The sequence below is a fragment of the Salmo trutta genome, chromosome 9, assembly GCF_901001165.1.
Source record: "Salmo trutta chromosome 9, fSalTru1.1, whole genome shotgun sequence".
NCBI lineage: Eukaryota > Metazoa > Chordata > Actinopteri > Salmoniformes > Salmonidae > Salmo > Salmo trutta.
The window spans coordinates 39910388-39929937 of record NC_042965.1 but is presented as its reverse complement, the minus strand read 5'-3'; the positions used below and the strand labels follow the sequence as shown (position 1 = coordinate 39929937).

Sequence of the window (19550 nt, the reverse complement as noted above, 5' to 3'; positions counted from 1 at the left end):
TCAGGCTAGAGATGGTGGGGTAGCGGAGGCTGGGCCTAGTCAGGCTAGAGATGGTGGGGTAGCGGAGGCTGGGCCTAGTCAGGCTAGAGATGGTGGGGTAGCTGAGGCTGGGCCTAGTCAGGCTAGAGATGGTGGGGTAGAGGAGGCTGGGCCTAGTCAGGCTAGAGATGGTGGGGTAGCGGAGGCTGGGTCTAGTCAGGCTAGAGATGGTGGTGTAGCGGAGGCTGGGTCTAGTCAGGCTAGAGATGGTGGGGTAGCGGAGGCTGGGTCTAGTCAGGCTAGAGATGTTGGGGTAGTGGAGGGTGGGTCTAGTCAGGCTAGAGATGGTGGGGTAGTGGAGGGTGGGTCTAGTCAGGCTAGAGATAGTGGGGTAGCGGAGGCTGGGTCTAGTCAGGCTAGAGATGGTGGAGTAGCTGAGGCTGGGCTTAGTTATGATATGGAGGATGGTGTAAATGATGCTGGGCCTAGTCATGCTATGGATGGTGGTGTAGATGAGGCTGGGTCTAGTCATGCTATGGAGGGTAGTGTAGAGGATGCTGGGCCTAGTCATGCTATGGAGGGTGGTGTTAATGATGCTGGGCCTAGTCAGGTTATGCTAGTGAATGAGGAGAGTATAGTGGGGAAGTGTAAGAGACTAGGGGGGAGGAGGAGGGTGTCAAGCGGAAAAGGAAAAAGGGTGTGGTTAAAGGCACAATGGAAACTTTGCCTGTTGCTGTGGGAGATGCCATGACCAGAGAGGAAGGGCAGGTGGTCAGGGTGGGAGATAGAGATGAGGAGGAAAGTGAGTCTGAGGAAGAGGATGAGGAGTTATTTTTTTCAGACTCCTCTTCAATGGGTCCGGAGCTGACAGCCAGTCAAGCAGAGGGGTCTAAGTACACGTTGAGAGAACTGACAAGGTTCCTGAATGAGACCAAGGGGAAAAAAGTTCATCTTGAGGCTTTTTTCTCTGATCCAAGAAAGTTTATACGATCAGTACAACATGCTGTGAAAAATGAGGGGCATGGTGTCCTCTCACCCAGGAAACGGTTTAGGTTGAGGAAGTGGGTCACAACAGTGCGTAAGGGTCTACCTTCGGACACTGTTTAGATGTATAACTTCTTTCTGACACTGGGGCTTTTTGAGCTTTGCTATTGGTCTCTTTCTCTGCTGGCTTTTCTCCCACTTCTTATGGAGACTCTTCGGGTAGGCTCGCTCTATATAAATGGTGCCAGAGATGCGGGAAAGAGGAGTGTGTTGGGTGAATATGTAAAACAAAAAAACAGTACAGGTGTTGTTTCTGCAGGAGACACATAGTGATGTGGTGAATGAAGTCGATTGGGGGCTCTGGTGGAAAGGGGCAAGTGTGTTGAGCCATGGGACAAATCTTAGTGCAGGAGTGGCAGTCCTTTTTGCACCGGGTCTGTCTGTAAAGATTTTCTCCTCAAAGGAGGTGTGTAGGGGTAGGCTCCTTGTTGTTAAAGCAGAAATGAACAACATGGGTTTTGTCTTTATAAATGTGTATGCGCCTAACACAGGGAGAGAAAGAGGGGTTCTATTTGGGAGTCTTAGACAGGAACTCTCACAGGTAGCGCCTGAGGAGACGCTGGTGGTCGGAGGGGACTGGAACTGTACAATGGATTTTACAAAAGATAGAAATGGGGAAGAGCCTCATTCAGTGTCAGTGGGAGTGTTAAGGGACATTATTAATCAGTTCGACCTAGTGGATGTTTGGAGAACTAAACATCCAATCACAAGACAGTATACATGGTTGAAGGTTTTTGGGGCTAGGGTGAGTGCAGCCCGACTTGAAGGAATCGGAGCAATAGGCTGTTGGGCGCTACCATTCTCCTGGTGGGGTTCTCCGATCATCACATAACCATGGCTCGGCTGTCTATTTCACCAGGGTCCCGGCAGGCATCCTATTGGAAGTTCAATGTAAAGCTGTTACAAGATGCCACTTTTTGCGCAGGTTTCCAGACCTTTTTGGAAAGGTGGAGGCAGCGAAGAGAGGAGTATGAGTCTCTGAGTCAATGGTGGGATGTGGGGAAAGTCCAAATTCGGCTTTTCTGTCAACAGTACACAGCTCTCTCATCCTCAGAGGCTAGGAGTGTATTGGGGGAACTAGAGCGGTGTATTAGTGAGATGGAGGTAGATATGGTGGGGCAAGGCAATGTAGGCCTCCAGGCTAATTTAGCTGAATTACGCAGAGACCTGGGCAGTTTTTTCCAGGTTAAAGCAAAGGGAGCACTTGTAAGAGCTAGATTCTCCATGCTCAAGGAGATGGATGCTCCCAGCTCCTTCTTCTTTGGTTTGGAAAGACAGAGCAGTGAAGCCAAGGGCATGCATTGTCTATGGCTGTCTGATGGGCGGGTGACCTCTGTGGTGGGTGAGATGCGGGAGCGGACTGTGGAGTTTTATACTGAATTGTATAGGGCAGAAGTGTGTGATCCTATGTGTGCTCAGGTCTTGTTCGCAGGACTCCCTAAACTCTCTCTGGCACAGAGGGATGAAATGGACATTCCTCTGTTGTCCCATGAACTGGCAGAGGCCGTAACCCAGATGTCCCCCGGTCGTGCACCGGGGGTTGATGGACTCCCAGTGGAGTTTTATAAAAAATTCTGGGGAATAATTGGACAGGACTTCTTTTGCGTGTTGCGTGAGTGCGTTGGGGTAGGAGAGTTGCCGATGAGCTGCCGTCGGGCGGCTCTGACTCTCCTGCCCAAAAAAGGGGACTTGTGTGAACTTAATAAGAACTGGAGGCCTGTGGCATTACTCTGTGTGGACTACAAGATATTTGCCAAGGTCCTCTCTAACAGACTGAAGTCCCATTTGGACTCGATAGTACATAAGGACCAAACATATTGTGTACCGGGACGCTCAATCACGGACAACTTGTTCTTAATTAGGGACATGTTGGACTTGTCGAGAGGTTCTGATGTGAACTTTTGACTGGTCTCTTTAGATCAAGACAAGGCTTTTGATAGAGTGGACCATGAGTATCTGTTTAATGTGATGTCTGTGTTTGTGTTTGGGAAGAGTTTTTTGACCTGTGTAAAGCTATTGTATGCTGGGGCATCATGTATGGTTAAGGTGGGAGGGGGGCTCAGTAGGCCAGTCTGGGTGAGACGGGGTATTAGACAAGGATGCCCTCTATCTGGGCAGTTATACACACTAGCCATTGAGCCTTTTTTAGGACTGCTACGCAGGAGACTGCAGGGAGTGTGCTGGACAGGCATGGATGTGGTGACAGGAATAGCAGTGTCAGCATATGCAGATGACGTTTCTGTGATGGTCTGTGATGGTCAAGATATGCAGGCACTAGAGACCAGTGAAGATGTACGAGGGAGCTTCATCAGCTAAGGTAAGCTGGGGCAAGAGCAAAGCTCTGTTATGTGGGGCATGGGGGGATAGGGCTCCTCCTCTGCTTCCAGGGGGTTTGCAGTGGGGTTGTGAAGGGCTTAAAGTGTTGGGGGTGTACCTGGGCTCGGAGAAGTGGGTCAGGAAGAACTGGGAGGGGCTGTCACAGGCAGTGGTGTATCGTGTCTTTGGGCACCATTAAACTGAAGACATGTTTATCAATTAACTCCCTGTAATTATTATTACGCGATTAAACTGATTAATTGTTTAACTGTAATTAACTAGGAGATCGGGGCACCAAGGAAAATATTCAGATTACAAAGTTATAATTTTCCTAATATAACTTTCCTATATTATAACATTATATATTATATTATAGTATAGGCCGATTATCTTCTGGTTTAAATGGTGTATTTTACCTCGCGTCCAGTCTCATTCCAAACATCGTAAATTGTTGTATCTGCACGAATCCAGCCTTTACTAAAGTCATCCATACATCAATTGTCTTAAAATCATTTATTTACTAAACTAAGTAATTCACAGAAAGCATACAAACAGTAATTATCGTCACAAAGAATTGGTAGAGTAATGTGCCCTAGTGGGCTAAACAGGCATGGCTGGTGTCTTGTTAAACAAAGGGTCATAAAGGTCAGCTGAGGAGGCACACAGAGTTCATTAATATTAACAATTGATATGCTAATCCTTTGCACATGAACGCTCACTCATTCGGGAACAATTGCAATCAATATATATTTACGCTCAGTGTGTCGTCGGGATCCTTGTTGGAGAGTCGTTCTGTTGGAGAGTTTTCTCTCTCTCTCTCGGTTAGAATGGATCTTTCAAAGCGACATTCATTAATGTCGTTATAGAATGGATGTTTCGTCGGTCTTCGCGTTCAATGATATAATTTCTAGCTGCAGACTATTAATTCATATCAAAGACTTGTTATTATTCTGTCGGTCTCGATAGTCTAAAAGTTTAACCACGTGGTATAGTTAACTTTCAGTAGAGGAATTGGATGGTCAAACCTTGGCTTTCTCTTCTGAGGTAAGCTGGTCTGAAGAAAGTAAATCAGGGTGGGGGTTTTATACGTGAACATAGAACAGGCTTGTCACATGACGCCTGGTCCTGTCTGTGTCCCTGGGGGCGTGCCGATGACTGATTTAAGCTTTGAACAGAAATACATTCTATCACATTAACATCAGTACATAGCATCTCAACGTATTACAAATAGCTTTATCCTTATTAATACATTTTATACAACCATTATGATGCAAGTCTCATCGCTGAGGCTATTATATAAACAGCATTATGGTAATATGGCTATATTGTCTCTTCTGAGTATCACAAAATTGTACCAAGCGGACCAGTTCGTAGCTGGATTCTTCACCGATCTTTTATACCTTCTCCAGAACATAAATGTCGTTCGGTTCCCCAATTCTGTGAGTTGGAAGAATTTCCTTTTATCTCTATGAAACATCTCTGTGTCTCAACTGGGCCAGGCGGCAGGACATTTCCTTTGGAATTTATGACCGCCTTCACTGGGCCTGGGTAGGGAGAGGTAGGTAGGGGGATGGTGCAAGGGGGAGGGAGTCAACTGTGCTCCCTGTACTCAAAGAGGGCAACGTCATGACAGGTGTCAAGACTGGCCAGGTGGAGGTGGCTCCTGTCCCAAGTGTCATATAGAGGGAGGGTGCTGATAATTAACAACCTGGTGGCATCTTCCCTGTGGCATAAACTGGCTGTCCTCAACCCCCCCCGCCGGTCTGCTCGCAGACCTGCAACGCAAGCTGGTGGACTTCTTCTGGTCGGGCCATCACTGGCTGAGGGCGGCAGTGTTGTATATGACCGTCCACGAAGGAGGACAGGGCCTGGTGGAACTGGAGAGCAGGGTGGCTGCTTTCCGGCTAAAGGCAGTGCAGAGACTGCTGTACCATACTGATGTTGGCTGGAGGGAACCAGCATGCACGCTGCTGAGGAGAGCTGGCAGATTAGGGTTGGACCGGCAGCTGTTCCTCATAAAGCTAGAGAGGCTGAGTACAGCAGGTCTCTCAGATTTACTCTGTAATGCTGAGGGCCTGGCAGCTGCTAAGGCCCACACGAGAAGGGGGTGTGGAGCCTGGGCTGTGGGTGTGGGAGGAGCCTATCTTCCACAACCCAGCCATCCCTTTGAGATCGGTCCAGTCGGCCACCCTGCAGAGGCAACTGATGGCAAGGGGTGTACAAAGGCTGGGTGACCTGCGACTGCTGGGAGAGGAGGGGTGGAAAAGCCCGGAAGTCTTGGCACAGCAAACAGGAATAACGTCTCTTAGGCTGCTGGAGAGATTCCTGGAGGAGGTCCAGGAGGCACTGTCTGAGCCGGTAAGAGGGATGTTTGAGCAGCCAAAGGGAGAGGGGCCACCAATGTTTCCGCCACTGCAGGTGACGGCAGAGACTGGAGACTTAGAAACCAAAAGAAGGTAACCATACAATCCTGTAGAAGGCATAGAAATAAAAAGGAGATCTTAACACTCCGAGCCTGGGGGAGTTTGAGGGGTGGGAGGTAAAGCTCTCTACAACCTCTGCGTTAAGGTGAGGAACATTAGGAGCCTAACAGGAGTGAGGGCACATCAGTGGCAGGGGGTATGTGGGGCGGAGAGTATGGTGGGTTTTAGATGGAGGGGGCTCTACAAACCCCCAGTACCAAAGAGGTCAGGGGATCTCCAGTGGAGGGTTCTTCATGGAGCCCTGGCCACTAACAGCTGGTTGGCACGGGTTGAACCGGGAGTCGGACAGGGGTGTCCTTTCTGTGTTATGAAAGAAACTGTGATTCATGTGTTTTCTGTGTGCACCAGGTTAATGTCACTAATGTCTCTGTTGGAATGTCTGTGTGAGAGGTTGGGGGAGGTTTTTACTGTTGGGGTGTTTATAATGGGGTACAGGTATTCAAGTAAGGAGAAGGAAAAATGTGTTTTGTTGAATTTTCTGTTTGCTCAGGCGAAGTTAGCTATTTGGCTAACAAGCAGGAACAGGGTCAAAGGTGGGGGGATAACAGACCCTTTATTATTGTTTAATGGGACGGTCTCTGTGCGCCTTAGGATTGAGTTTGAGTTCTATAAAATGATAAAAAGTGTGGAGATGTTTCAGGAGATATGGTGTGTTGGGGGGCTGTCTGTATAGCTGGAGAAGATGTTTCAGGAGATATGGTGTGTTGGGGGGCTGTCTGTATAGCTGGTGGAGATGTTTCAGGAGATATGGTGTGTTGGGGGGGTTGTCTGTATAGCTGGGGAAGATGTTTCAGGAGATATGGTGTGTTGGGGGGCTGTCTGTATAGCTGGGGGAGATGTTTCAGGAGATATGGTGTGTTGGGGGGCTGTCTGTATAGCTGGGGAAGATGTTTCAGGAGATATCGTGTGTTGGGGGGCTGTCTGTATAGCTGGGGGAGATGTTTCAGGAGATATGGTGTGTTGGGGGGCTGTCTGTATAGCTGGGGGAGATGTTTCAGGAGATATGGTGTGTTGGGGGGGCTGTCTGTATAGCTGGGGAAGATGTTTCAGGAGATATGGTGTGTTGGGGGGGCTGTCTGTATAGCTGGGGAAGATGTTTCAGGAGATATGGTGTGTTGAGGGGGCTGTCTGTATGGCTGGGGAAGATGTTTCAGGAGATATGGTGTGTTGTGGGGCTGTCTGTATAGCTGGGGAAGATGTTTCAGGAGATATGGTGTGTTGGGGGGGCTGTCTGTATAGCTGGGGAAGATGTTTCAGGAGATATGGTGTGTTGGGGGGGCTGTCTGTATAGCTGGGGAAGATGTTTCAGGAGATATGGTGTGTTGGGGGGCTGTCTGTATAGCTGGGGAAGATGTTTCAGGAGATATGGTGTGTTGGGGGGCTGTCTGTATAGCTGGTGGAGATGTTTCAGGAGATATGGTGTGTTGGGGGGGCTGTCTGTATAGCTGGGGAAGATGTTTCAGGAGATATGGTGTGTTGGGGGGACTGTCTGTATAGCTGGGGAAGATGTTTCAGGAGATATGGTGTGTTGGGGGGGCTGTCTGTATAGCTGGGGAAGATGTTTCAGGAGATATGGTGTGTTGGGGGGCTGTCTGTATAGCTGGGGAAGATGTGTTGGATACATGGTTGTAGGAGTGGGTATTGTTTAGAGTATTGTGATGTTGGTTTGTATCATGTGGTAGAGTATGGTATATGTATGCATTACAGGATGTATTTTTGGTTTTATTTTTTGGGGGGGGTTGGGTGGTGAGTTTTAAATAAAATGAGAATGTTTCAGTAAAGAAAGACAAAAAGTCTCTCTCTCTCTCTCTCATGCATGTTTCAAGATATTTTGATGTGCAACCTAATCAAGTGATTGTCATGGATTTTGGGTTGACAATAGTGTGTTGTTGTTATATTATACTGTTTCAATAAGGCGCCATAATTTTACAAATGTTGTTGTTCATTAGAGTTGTTCAGTACATACCATTCTTCAGTATATCTGGTGTAAATTCATCTGGTGTAGATGGGTATAGATTACATTTGGATTACATTTGTTAGGAGCCAGTAACATAAGCATTTTGCTGCACCCACTATAACACCTGCTATAACACCTGCTATAACACCTGCTATAACACCCGCTATAACACCCGCTATAACACCTGCTATAACACCCGCTATAACACCTGCTAAACTGTGTATACGACGAATAAACTTAGATTTGATTTGAGATACATTTGCCTACATCTTCATGTGCACTATGTCATAGCAAATTTATTTGGGGCTAACAGCTAGATGGCTAACACTAAATATAATACCCAGTGTTAGCAGTCCTGTATTAATATAACAGAAAATGTAACGTTGCTGTTGTAGCCTACTACATACCCAATGAGGACTATAGTATATGTACTCACAATGGTCGTTGCGCATTTCGCACTCTATGTGTCTCAAAGCCATATCAAAGAAATATTGGTTGTGAAATTGTTGCAATTGAGCTGAATATTGATACCTACAGAAACCTGAAAACCTTCTCCTCTATCTATCTACAGGAGACCATGATGGACCCCTGACCATAACCCCTGACCTCAAACCTTCTCCTCTATCTATCTACAGGAGACCATGATGGACCCCTGACCATAACCCCTGACCTCAAACCTTCTCCTCTATCTATCTCCAGGAGACCCTGATGGACCCCTAACCCCTGACCTCAAACCTTCTCCTCTATCTATCTGGACCCCTGACCCTATCACTCCTAACCCCTGACCCTCCTCTATCTCCAGGAGACCATGATGGATCACACCCTGAGGACCATCTCCTACATCGCTGACATCGGCAACATCGTGGTTCTGATGGCGAGACGCCGTATGCCCCGCCCAGACTCAACGGACAGTGTGGAGGTGTCTGAACCTGACCAGGAGGAGAAACAAAGCCAGTACAAGATGATTTGCCACGTTTTTGAGTCGGAGGATGTGAGGATCTCTCTTTACCCTTACTCTCTAACATCTGTCTAATCCGCTCTCTCTCTCTCTCTCTATCTATCTGTCTCTCACTCCCTTTGTCTCTTTCTCCCTTAATCTCCCTCTCTCACTCTCAATCTGTCTCCCTCACTCTCCCCCTCTCTCTCTCTCCCCCCCCCCCCCTCTCTCTCTCTCTCCCTCGATTCAATTCAATTCAATTCAAAGGGCTTTATTGGCATGGGAAACATATGTTAACATTGCCAAAGCAAGTGAGGTAGATAATATACAAAAGTGAAATAAACAATAAAAATGAACAGTAAACATTACACTCACAGAAGTTCCAAAAGAATAAAGACATTACAAATGTCATATTATGTATATATACAGTGTTGTAACGATGTACAAATGGTTCTCTCTCTCTTTCTCTCCTCTCTCCCTCTCTCCCTCACTCTCTTTGCACTCAAAAAGGTTTCAAAAAGATAAAGACATTTGAAGTGTTATTTTATCAGCTATGTACAGTGTTTTAGCAATGTGCAAATAGTAGTATGAATAGTAAGGAAAGATAAATAAACAGACAAATATAGATGGTATTTATAATGTTGTTTGTTCTCCACTGGTTGCCCTTTTGTCATGGCAACAGGTCACAGATCTTGCTCCTGTGATGGCACACTGCGGTATTTCACCTAACAGATATGGGAGTTTATCAATGTTTGATTTGTTTTCAAATTCTTTGTGGGTCTGTGTGATCTGTGGGAAATATGTGTCTCTAATGTGGTCATACATTTGGCAGGAGGTTAGGAAGTACAGCTCAGTTTCCACCTCATTTTGTGGCCAGTGTGCACATAGCCTGTTTTCTCTCGAGAGCCAGGTCTCTCAACAGCAAGTCTATGCTCACTGAGTCTGTACATAGTCAAGGATTTTCTTAATTTTGTGTCAATCACGGTGTTCAGGTATTCTGCCAATGTGTACTCTCTGTTTAGGGACAGATAGCATTCAAATTTGCTTAGTTTTTTTGGTGTATTCTATATAGAGTGTCAAATAGCTATCTTTTTTCTTTCTCATAATTTGGTTGAGTCTAAATGTGTTTTCTGTCCTGGGGCTCTGTGGGGTCTGTTTGTGAAGAGACCCAGAACCAGCTGGCTGAGGGGACTCTTCTCTAGGTTCCTCTGTAGATGAGGGCTTTGTGGTGGAATGTGTGGGCATCACTTCATTTTAGTTTTTAGGATGTTGATAACTAGTGTATAGTCCTACTTCTGCTCTGCTGGCATTGTTTGGGGTTTGTGTTGTACACAAAGTATATTTTTGCAGAGTCTCAATTGTGTGTGTCCCCCCCATTTTGTGAATTTTTGGTTGGTGAGCGGACCCCAGACCTCACAACCATAGAGGGCAATGGGTTCTATAACTGATTCAAGTATTTTTAGCCAGATCCTAATTGGTATGTTGAGTTTTATGTTCCTTTTGATGGCATAGAAGGCCCTTCTTGCCTTGTCTCTCAGATCGTTCACGGCTTTGTGGAAGTTACCTGTTACCTGTGGTGTGGCTGTTTAGGCTGAGGTAGGTATAGTCCTTTGTGTGCTCTAGGGCAACAGTGTCTAGATATAAATTATATTTGTTGCCTTGGCTACTGGACCTTTTTTGGAACACCATTATTTTTTTAGATTTACTGTCAGGGCCCAGGTCTGACAGAATCTGTGCAGAATATCTAGGTGCTGCTGTAGGCCCTCCTTGGTTGGTGACAGATGCACCAGATCATCAGCAAACAGTAGACATTTGAATTCAGATTCTAGTAGGGTGAGGCCGGCTGCTGCAGACTGTTCTAGTGTCCTCGCCAATTCAGCGATAGATATGTTGAAGAGGGTTGGGCTTAAGCTGCATCCCTGTCTCACCCCTCGGCCCTGTGAAACGAAATGTATGTGTTTTTTGCCAATTTTAACCACACACTTGTTGGTTGTGTGCATAGATTTGATGATGTCATATGCTTTCCCCAACACAACTTTCCATCAATTTTGAATAGCAGACCATCATGCCAAATTGAGACAGAAGCTTTTTTCAATCTACAAAGCATGGGAAGACTTTGATTTTGTTTTGTTTTGTTTGTTTGTCAATAAGGGTGTGCAGGGTGAATACGTGGTCTGTCATACGGTATTTTGGTAAGAAGCCAATTTGACATTTGCTCAGGACATTGTTTTCACTGAGGACATGTTGGAGTCTGCTGTTGATGATACTGCAGAGGATTTTTCAGAGATTGCTGCTAGCGCATATTCCACAGTAATTATTGGGGTGAAATTTGTCTCCACTTCTGTGGATTGGGATGATCAGACCTTGGTTCCAAATATTTGGGAAGATGCCAGAGCTGAGAGTAATGTTAAAGAGTTTAAGAAAAGCCCATTTGAATTTGTGGTCTGAATATTTTATCATTTAGTTTAGCATACCATCAACCCACAGGCCTTTTTGCGTTGGAGGGTTTGTAATTTTGTCCTGTAGGTTATTCATTGCAATTGGAGAATCCAGTGGGTTCTGGTAGTCTTTAATAGTTGACCCTGAGATTTGTACATTATCATGTATATGTTTTTGCTCTTGGTCATGTGTTATATGGCTAAAAAGGTTGGAGAAGTGGTTGTTGTTTTTTTAGTGTTTTCCAATTTTCCCAGAAGTGGTTAGAGTCTATGGAGTCTTCAATCACAATGAGCTGTTTTCTGTCGTGCTGTTCCTTCTTTTTCCGTAGTGTATTTCTGTATTGTTTTAGTGATTCACCATAGTGAAGGCGTAGGCTCAGTTATTCTGGTTCTCTGTGTTTTTGGTTGAATATGTTTCTCAATTTCTTTCTTATGTTTTTGCAAAAAAGCAATACTAGGAGTCATGGGAGAGAGACTATGATTGTAAAGATGCTCTGCCACTTCCTGGTTGCTAAAATTCTAATAGTTTGGCTAATTTCAGTTTGTGTGACAAAACATGAAATGTATAGTATAGAGAATAATTATACCATCTAAACCGCTGTGAAATATCTTGTCAATAATCAAAAATATGGTATTTTCAGCTGTTTGAAGCTGGTGTACAAAACCGAAAGTAAAAGAACAGGAAGCTTATGAAATACTGCACAAAGAACAGATCTACCGCTTCTTAGACTTGTGTTCAATGAGGATGACAGATCTATAACTCACATTTCTATGTGAATTTGTTCGTGTTGCCAGGAAGTTACATATTACAGCTTTAAATGATCCCTTTTCAATTAAATGTACCAATCATGCTCTTCTCTCACCATCTTATATTTTTCCTTCTTTCACAAACCCTGTGTACCTCTAATCATTTTCCCTCTCTCCCTTTCCTCTCTCCCTCTCCATCTCTCCTCTCTCCCTCTCCATCTTTCTCTCTCTCCCTCTTTCTCTCCCTCTCTCCTTCCTTCCTTCCTTCCCTCCCTCTCTATCTTCTCTCTCTCACTTTCTGCCTCTCTCCATCTCTTCCTCTCTCCTCCCTCCCTCCATCTTTCTCTCTCTCCCTCTCTCTCTACCTTGATTCCTTCCCTCCATCTCTCTCGCTTTCTCTCTCCCTCCATCTCTTCCTCTTTCTCTCACTTTCCCAATCCCTCTTCCCTCACCCCCCCCCCTCTCACTTTCCCGCTCCAGGCCCAGCTGATAGCCCAGTCTATAGGCCAGGCCTTTAGTGTGGCGTACCAGGAGTTCTTGAGGGCTAACGGCATCAACCCAGAGGACCTGAGTCAGAGGGAATACAGTGATCTGCTCAACACTCAGGACATGTACAATGATGACCTCATACACTTCTCCAAGTCTGAGAACTGCAAAGATGTGAGTCTGTCAGTCACTGAGCATACACACACACACACACACACACGTCCAGAGCTCTCCCCTGACACACACACACACACACAGATGTATTGGTTGTGCCTCCCCAGGTTTACATTGAGAAGCAGAAGGGTGACATTCTGGGCGTGGTGATTGTGGAGAGTGGGTGGGGCTCCATCCTGCCCACAGTCATCATCGCCAACATGATGCATGCTGGTCCATCTGAGAAGTCTGGTCGTCTGAACATCGGAGACCAGATCATGTCTATCAACGGGACCAGTCTGGTAGGACTACCCCTGTCTACATGCCAGACTATCATTAAGGTACCTATCTATCCCTCTCCTCCCCCTTCTATGTCTCTCAATCATTCTCCCTCCCTCTCTCTCTCTCTCTCTCTCTCTCTCTCTCTCTTCCTCTCTCCTTCCATCAACAGAACCAGTCTACCCCTCTCTACTTGCCAGACCATTATTAAGGTATCAATGTATTCCTCCCTCTCCCCTCCATCTCGCTCTCCTCCATCTCGCTCTCCTCCATCTCGCTCTCCTCCATCTCGCTCTCCTCCATCTCGCTCTCCTTCCCCTCTTTCTTTCCCTCTTCTTCTCCAACACTCTCTTTCTCTGGTGAGACTACCGCTGTCTACCTAGAGGCTAGTAAAGGACACACACCTCTCTGTTTCTCTTTTTTCTGAATATCTCTCCTTCCTTTCATAGCCGCGGAAAGTAGGGGGGCTGAGGGTACCCTCTTATAAATCACAATTTAAAATATTTAAAATATCACCCCAAAACATGTTCCCGCAGCCATGCTTCCTTTATTTCTCAGCTCTCTCTTTCCTCTCTGTATACAATCCTGTTCTTTCATTCCTCACTCTCTCTGTATACTCTCATTCTCTTGTAATGACGTATTCTCTTTTACGTAAGAACGTGAATGCCAAGGACAGTACACACAGCCAACATCTACAGTGCCTTCAAACTGACCATCTCTCACCTCTGTTAGGGTCTGACTCCTGTCTCTCCTCTCCTGTGCAGGGTCTGAAGAACCAGTCTCGTATCAAACTGAACATCTCACCTCTGTTAGGGTCTGACTCCTGTCTCTCCTCTCCTGTGCAGGGTCTGAAGAACCAGTCTCGTATCAAACTGAACATCTCACCTCTGTTAGGGTCTGACTCCTGTCTCTCCTCTCCTGTGCAGGGTCTGAAGAACCAGTCTCGTATCAAGCTGAACATCGTAAGGTGTCCTCCCGTAACCACGGTGCTCATCAGACGACCTGACCTCAGATACCAGCTGGGCTTCAGCGTACAGAATGGCATTGTGGGTATCGCCATGGAGACCATGTGTTGTCTAGTGATGTCATGAGCCCCAAACTTACTGGGCACTTGACTTTGTTTGCTTTGAGATCATAACATTTTGTTTGTTTGTGTGTACTGTGTACTGTGTACTTTATACTGTGTACTTTATACTGTGTACTGTGTACTTTATACTGTGTACTGTATACTGTGTACTGTATACTGTAGTGGCAACTCTTTAAGTGATGGACTCATGCTTTTGCTGAAACTGAATAGCTGAATTTAAGTTCAATTTAAGCTCTTCTCCAGCCTTTCAAACCGTGTGTGTGTGTGTGTGTGTGTGTGTGTGTGTCAGAGGGGTTGGGTCAAAGCAGAAGACATATTTCTACCACATATGGACTAAAAAAAGTATATCTTATCTTAAAGGCCCAGTGCAGTCAAAAACACATTTTTTTTCCCTGTGTTTTATATACGTTTCCACACTATCAGGTTGGAATAATATTGTGAAAATGATGATAATGCCCTTTTAGTGTAAGAGCTGTTTGAAAAGACCATCTGAAATTTCAGTCTGTTTTGGTGGGATGTAGTTTTGGTCTGCCTGGTGACATCAGCAGACTATAAATTAGTTAATAGACCAAGAAGAAAGAGTTCCGAACCTTTCTGCCAATAACAGCTCGTTTTTTTTTTCCTCCTCCCCACTTTGACCACACCCAGACAGTCCTAGCAAAATTCTTGTTTGAGAAATTGCTCTTTGCTAAAAAGCATTTTAGGTTTCTTTTTGACCATTTTAATTGAAAACAATCACAGTAATGTACTTAATTGTTACCCAGAAATGATTTGATATTGAGATAAAAACGGCTGAATTGGACCTTTAAGCTGAATGTCTGAATGTCTGTATGGCTGTATGTCTGAATGTAATAGTCTTTTATGCACCATCTCCTCCACACCAACAGATCTGCAGCCTTATGCGAGGGGGCATCGCTGAGAGGGGAGGGGTCAGGGTTGGCCACCGCATCATCGAGATCAACAGCCAGAGCGTAGTGGCCACGCCCCACGAGAAGATTGTCCACATCCTGTCCAACGCCGTGGGAGAGGTGAGGTCACAGGGCAAAGGTCCTCCTGTGCTTCTAACCCTAGAATATGTTACCAGAGATAAACAAGACTTGTATGAATCGGTTATTACTGTCTCAGCTTTTAGGGTTAGGGTTGAGGTTAGTGTCGAGATTGGGGTGAGGGTCGAGGCTGGGGTAAGGGTCGAGACTGGGGTAAGGGTCGAGGCTGGGGTTAGGGTCGAGGCTGGGGTTAGGGTCGAGGCTGGGGTTAAGCCTAGGGTTAGGGTTGAGGCTAGGTTAGGGTTGAGACTAGGTTAGGGTTGAGACTAGGTTAGTTTGAGGCTAGGGTATTGAGGTTAGGGTTGAGGCTGGGGTTAGGGTTGAGGCTGGGGTTAGGGTTGAGGCTGGGGTTAGGGTTGAGGCTAGAGTTAGGGGTTTGAGGCTAGGGTTAGGTTAGGGGATTGAGGCTGGGGTTAGGAATGAGCCTAGGGTTAGGTTAGGGTATTGAGGCTAGGGTTAGGGTTGAGGCTAGGGTTAGGTTAGGGGTTTGAGGCTAGGGTTGAGTCTAGGATTAGGGTTGAGGCTAGGGTTAGGGTTGAGGCTAGGGTTAGGTTAGGGTATTGAGGCTAGGGTTAGGGTTGAGGCTAGGGTTAGGTTAGGGGATTGAGGCTAGGGGTAGGTTAGGGTATTGAGACTGGGGTTAGGGTTGAAGCTCATAAATATGATCAGCATGACTCTCTTTCTTCACCTCTGACTTTCTCTCCCTCTTTCTCTCTCGGGTCCACAGATCCACATGAAGACGATGCCAGCTGCCATGTACCGCTTGCTAACTGCCCAGGAGCAACCCGTTTACATCTAGAACTGACCTCACCTTCTGACTCTTCACCTTTGACCTCTTATCCTGACCCCTGACCCCCAGCATCACTGCACCCTCTGTGTGTGAGCAATTCCTCCCCCTCTCCCCAAACCCCAGCTCACCATTGGAGAATGAAGCTTCTATAGCCTTACGAGTGGACATGCCATGTGCTCTGGATTACTCTCCAATCCGATTGTTTTGCTGTGGAGAGTAGAGGTGGGCTGTACCAGACAGCTTGTTCAAGCCCCTCCCATCCCGAGGGTCATTTCCTGCCCTTGTCTCTCATTCTCTCCCTCTGTCTTTTTCCCCTCTCTTTCTCTCAGCATTATCTCTCTCCATTCTCTCGACCGGCTGCACTCATCTGATGTAATGTTAGGGTTACCTCTGTGTTCTCCCACAACACGAACAAGAAGAGAGGGAGTGTGAAACCTGCTGATTAACAAGTGTTACCACTCTGAACAACCAACCACATATTCTTCCTCATAACATTCCATACCTTCCAGCTAACATTAACGAGAGTCGAGACAGAGGATAAAAGACTCTGGTAGCCCACCAGAACAGATGAAGAAAACAAAACGTTCCCATCTTTCCAACTTTAGTTTTTCCCTTTATTTTGTCTCCAGTATGTTTTTATGGCTGAGATTTGGGCTGATTTATCCAGCATTCCAAGCTGCTTTCTCTCTCCTCTATGCCCAGGCATCTGTTACCGATCTCATCCAGAGGAGGTACACTATCAATCAAATTCAATCAAATGTATTTATAAAGCCCGTCTTACATCAGCTGATATCACAAAGTGCTGTACAGAAACCCAGACTAAAACCCCAAACAGCAAGCAATGCAGATGTAGAAGCACTAAACCCACCCAATGATTTACAACCTTCAAAGGAATCCATGTTCCCTTACAAAAACATACGTGCTGTCCAAGAAAACCAGTTCTACAAGCCCAGAGACTCGGCTAGGCACGGCTCCAGTCACGTGCACGGCTGATATTGGTCTATTCACGTGCACGGTTTATTTCCACCCTGGGAAGAGCAGGGGAAGAACTGCATCATCAAACCGCCATATGTCAGAAGAGTTTAACATTAAGGATTTTACAGGCACTCTGAGACCAGTGCTAATGTGATACATTCCATCCACAGTCATGTATTTTCTGAATATAATATATGGCTTTGTTTTCTCTGATGGAGCAACAAGGGGTGATGGGCTTTGTCTGGTCTGATGGAGCATCAGGGGGTGATGGGCTTTGTCTGGTCTGATGGAGCAACAGGGGGGTGATGGGCTTTGTCTGGTCTGATGGAGCAACAGGGGGTGATGGACTGTCTTTGTGCCTCCTGGAAAAACGGGTTGTAGCTGAATACTGTAGTACGATAGCAGAAACCCTGGTGAACTACAACAGAACACCATCTAAATCAGAGGATAGATAGCAGAAACCCTGGTGAACTACAACAGAACACCATCTAAATCAGAGGATAGATAGCAGAAACCCTGGTGAACTACAACAGAACACCATCTAAATCAGAGGATAGATAGCAGAAACCCTGGTGAACTACAACAGAACACATCCATCTAAATCAGAGGATAGATAGCAGAAACCCTGGTGAACTACAACAGAACACCATCTAAATCAGAGGATAGATAGCAGAAACCCTGGTGAACTACAACAGAACACATCCATCTAAATCAGAGGATAGATAGCAGAAACCCTGGTGAACTACAACAGAACACATCCATCTAAATCAGAGGATAGATAGCAGAAACCCTGGTGAACTACAACAGAACACATCCATCTAAATCAGAGGATAGATAGCAGAAACCCTGGTGAACTACAACAGAACACATCCATCTAAATCAGAGGATAGATAGCAGAAACCCTGGTGAACTACAACAGAACACATCCATCTGAATCAGAGGATAGATAGCAGAAACCCTGGTGAACTACAACAGAACACATCCATCTGAATCAGAGGATAGATAGCAGAAACCCTGGTGAACTACAACAGAACACATCCATCTGAATCAGAGGATAGATAGCAGAAGAGATTACCCAGACTGAATCACCAAGTAAAGCGTCTTCATTTTTGTCATGCTGAAAGTTGGATTAGATTGTGCACCAAACTGAAGTTAGGGTTAGGATTAGACTGTGTTACAATACCAACTAAAAAGTTCAATGATATTATTTTTTATTTTATAATGGTGAAATGTACATTCCACCGTCTTATTTAATAGACACACAATTTGTTTTTATTTTGTCTTGAATTTAATCTGCAGTATTTATGCGAGACCATACTCTAATTATGTTAATAGGACATCATATATTATAATATAGTGCATTTGGATCTCAATCTTTATACTTGAAGGATGTTCATCATAGTATAGGAAATGGGCCATTATTTTGTTGTTTTAAAAAAATATATATTTATGCTTTTATTTTTAGATTTAATTTTGTTATCTCGCAGATGTGATGAATTTAAGGTACTTTGAATCGACATAATCTCACAGTTCTCTGGTGTAAATGTATTCACAAATCCTCAGTGATCTGCTGCATGAAGGGGCTAGACTACAAGGGATGAAATAGGCTACAGCAGGGTTCCCCAACAACCCGCGGTTCCTTTTATTTGGCCACACAAGTTTTCCACAACAACAAAAAATGAAATATATTTATATACACTACCGATCAAAAGTTTGGACACACCTACTCATTCAAGGGTTTTTCTTCATTTTTACTATTTTCTACATTGTAGAATAATAGTGAAGACATCAAAACTATGAAATAACATGGGATCATGTAGTAACCAAAAACGTGTTAAACAAATCAAAATATATTTTATATTTGAGATTCTTCAAATATCCACTATTTGCCTTGATGACAGTTTTGCACACTCTTGGCATTCTCTCAACCAGCTTCACCTGGAATGCTTGTCCAACAGTCTTGAAGGAGTTCCCACATATGCTGAGCACTTGTTGGCTGCTTTTCCTTCACTCTGCGGTCCGACTCATCCCGAACCATCTCAGTTTGGTTGAGGTCGGGAGATTGTGGAGACCAGGTCATCTGATGCAGCACTCCATCACGCTCCTTCTTGGTCAAATAGCCCTTACACAGCCTGAAGGTGTGTTGGGTCATTGTCCTGTTAAAAAACAAATGATAGTCCCACTAAGCACAAACCAGATGAGATGGCGTATCACTGCAGAATGCAGTGGGAACCATGCTGGTTAAGTGTGCCTTGAATTCTAAATAAATCACTGACACTGTCACCAGCGAAAAGCACCCCCACACCTCCTCCTCCATGCTTCACGGTGGGAACTACACATGCGAAGATCATCCGTTCACCTACTCTGCGTCTCACAAAGACATGGCGTTTGGAACCAAAAATCTCAAATTTGGACTCATCAGACCAAAGGACAGATTTCCACTGATCTAATGTCCATTGCTTTGGTTTCTTGGCCCAAGAAAGTCTCATCTTCTTATTGATGTCCTTTAGTAGTGTTTCCTCTGAACAGTTGATGTTGAGATGTGTCTGTTACTTGAACTCTGAAGCATTTACTTGGGCTGAAATCTGAGGTGCATGAACTTATCCTCTGCAGCAGAGGTAACTCTGGGTATTCCTTTCCTGTGGCGGTCCTCATGAGAACCAGTTTCATCATAGCGCTTGATGGTTTTTGCAACTGCACTTGAAGAAACTTTCAAAGTTCTTGAAATGTTCCGGATTGACTGATCTTCATGTCTTAAAGTAATGATGGACTGTCGTTTCTCTTTGCTTATTTGAGTTGTTCTTGCCATAATATGAACTTGGTCTTTTATCAA

At 45.2% G+C, this 19550-nt stretch overlaps 1 protein-coding gene across 9 annotated transcripts in view; it reads left to right on the top strand.

Annotated features, from left to right (window-relative positions):
- The window catches only part of LOC115200542 (amyloid-beta A4 precursor protein-binding family A member 1), a 136733-nt gene extending 118337 nt beyond the window's left edge, over window positions 1-18396 (top strand). For 6 of the 9 annotated variants that reach the window (XM_029763676.1, XM_029763675.1, XM_029763674.1 and 3 more), the window contains 6 exons: window positions 8582-8770; window positions 12382-12561; window positions 12669-12881; window positions 13584-13865; window positions 14794-14934; window positions 15680-18396. In XM_029763676.1, coding sequence (XP_029619536.1) covers window positions 8582-8770; window positions 12382-12561; window positions 12669-12881; window positions 13584-13865; window positions 14794-14934; window positions 15680-15751 — 1077 coding nt within the window. In that variant the 3' untranslated portion in view covers window positions 15752-18396. The remainder of the gene's footprint in view (window positions 1-8581; window positions 8771-12381; window positions 12562-12668; window positions 12882-13583; window positions 13866-14793; window positions 14935-15679) is intronic. The other 3 variants (XM_029763679.1, XM_029763678.1, XM_029763677.1) reach the window with 1 other exon arrangement.
- Window positions 18397-19550: the final 1154 nt, after the last annotated feature.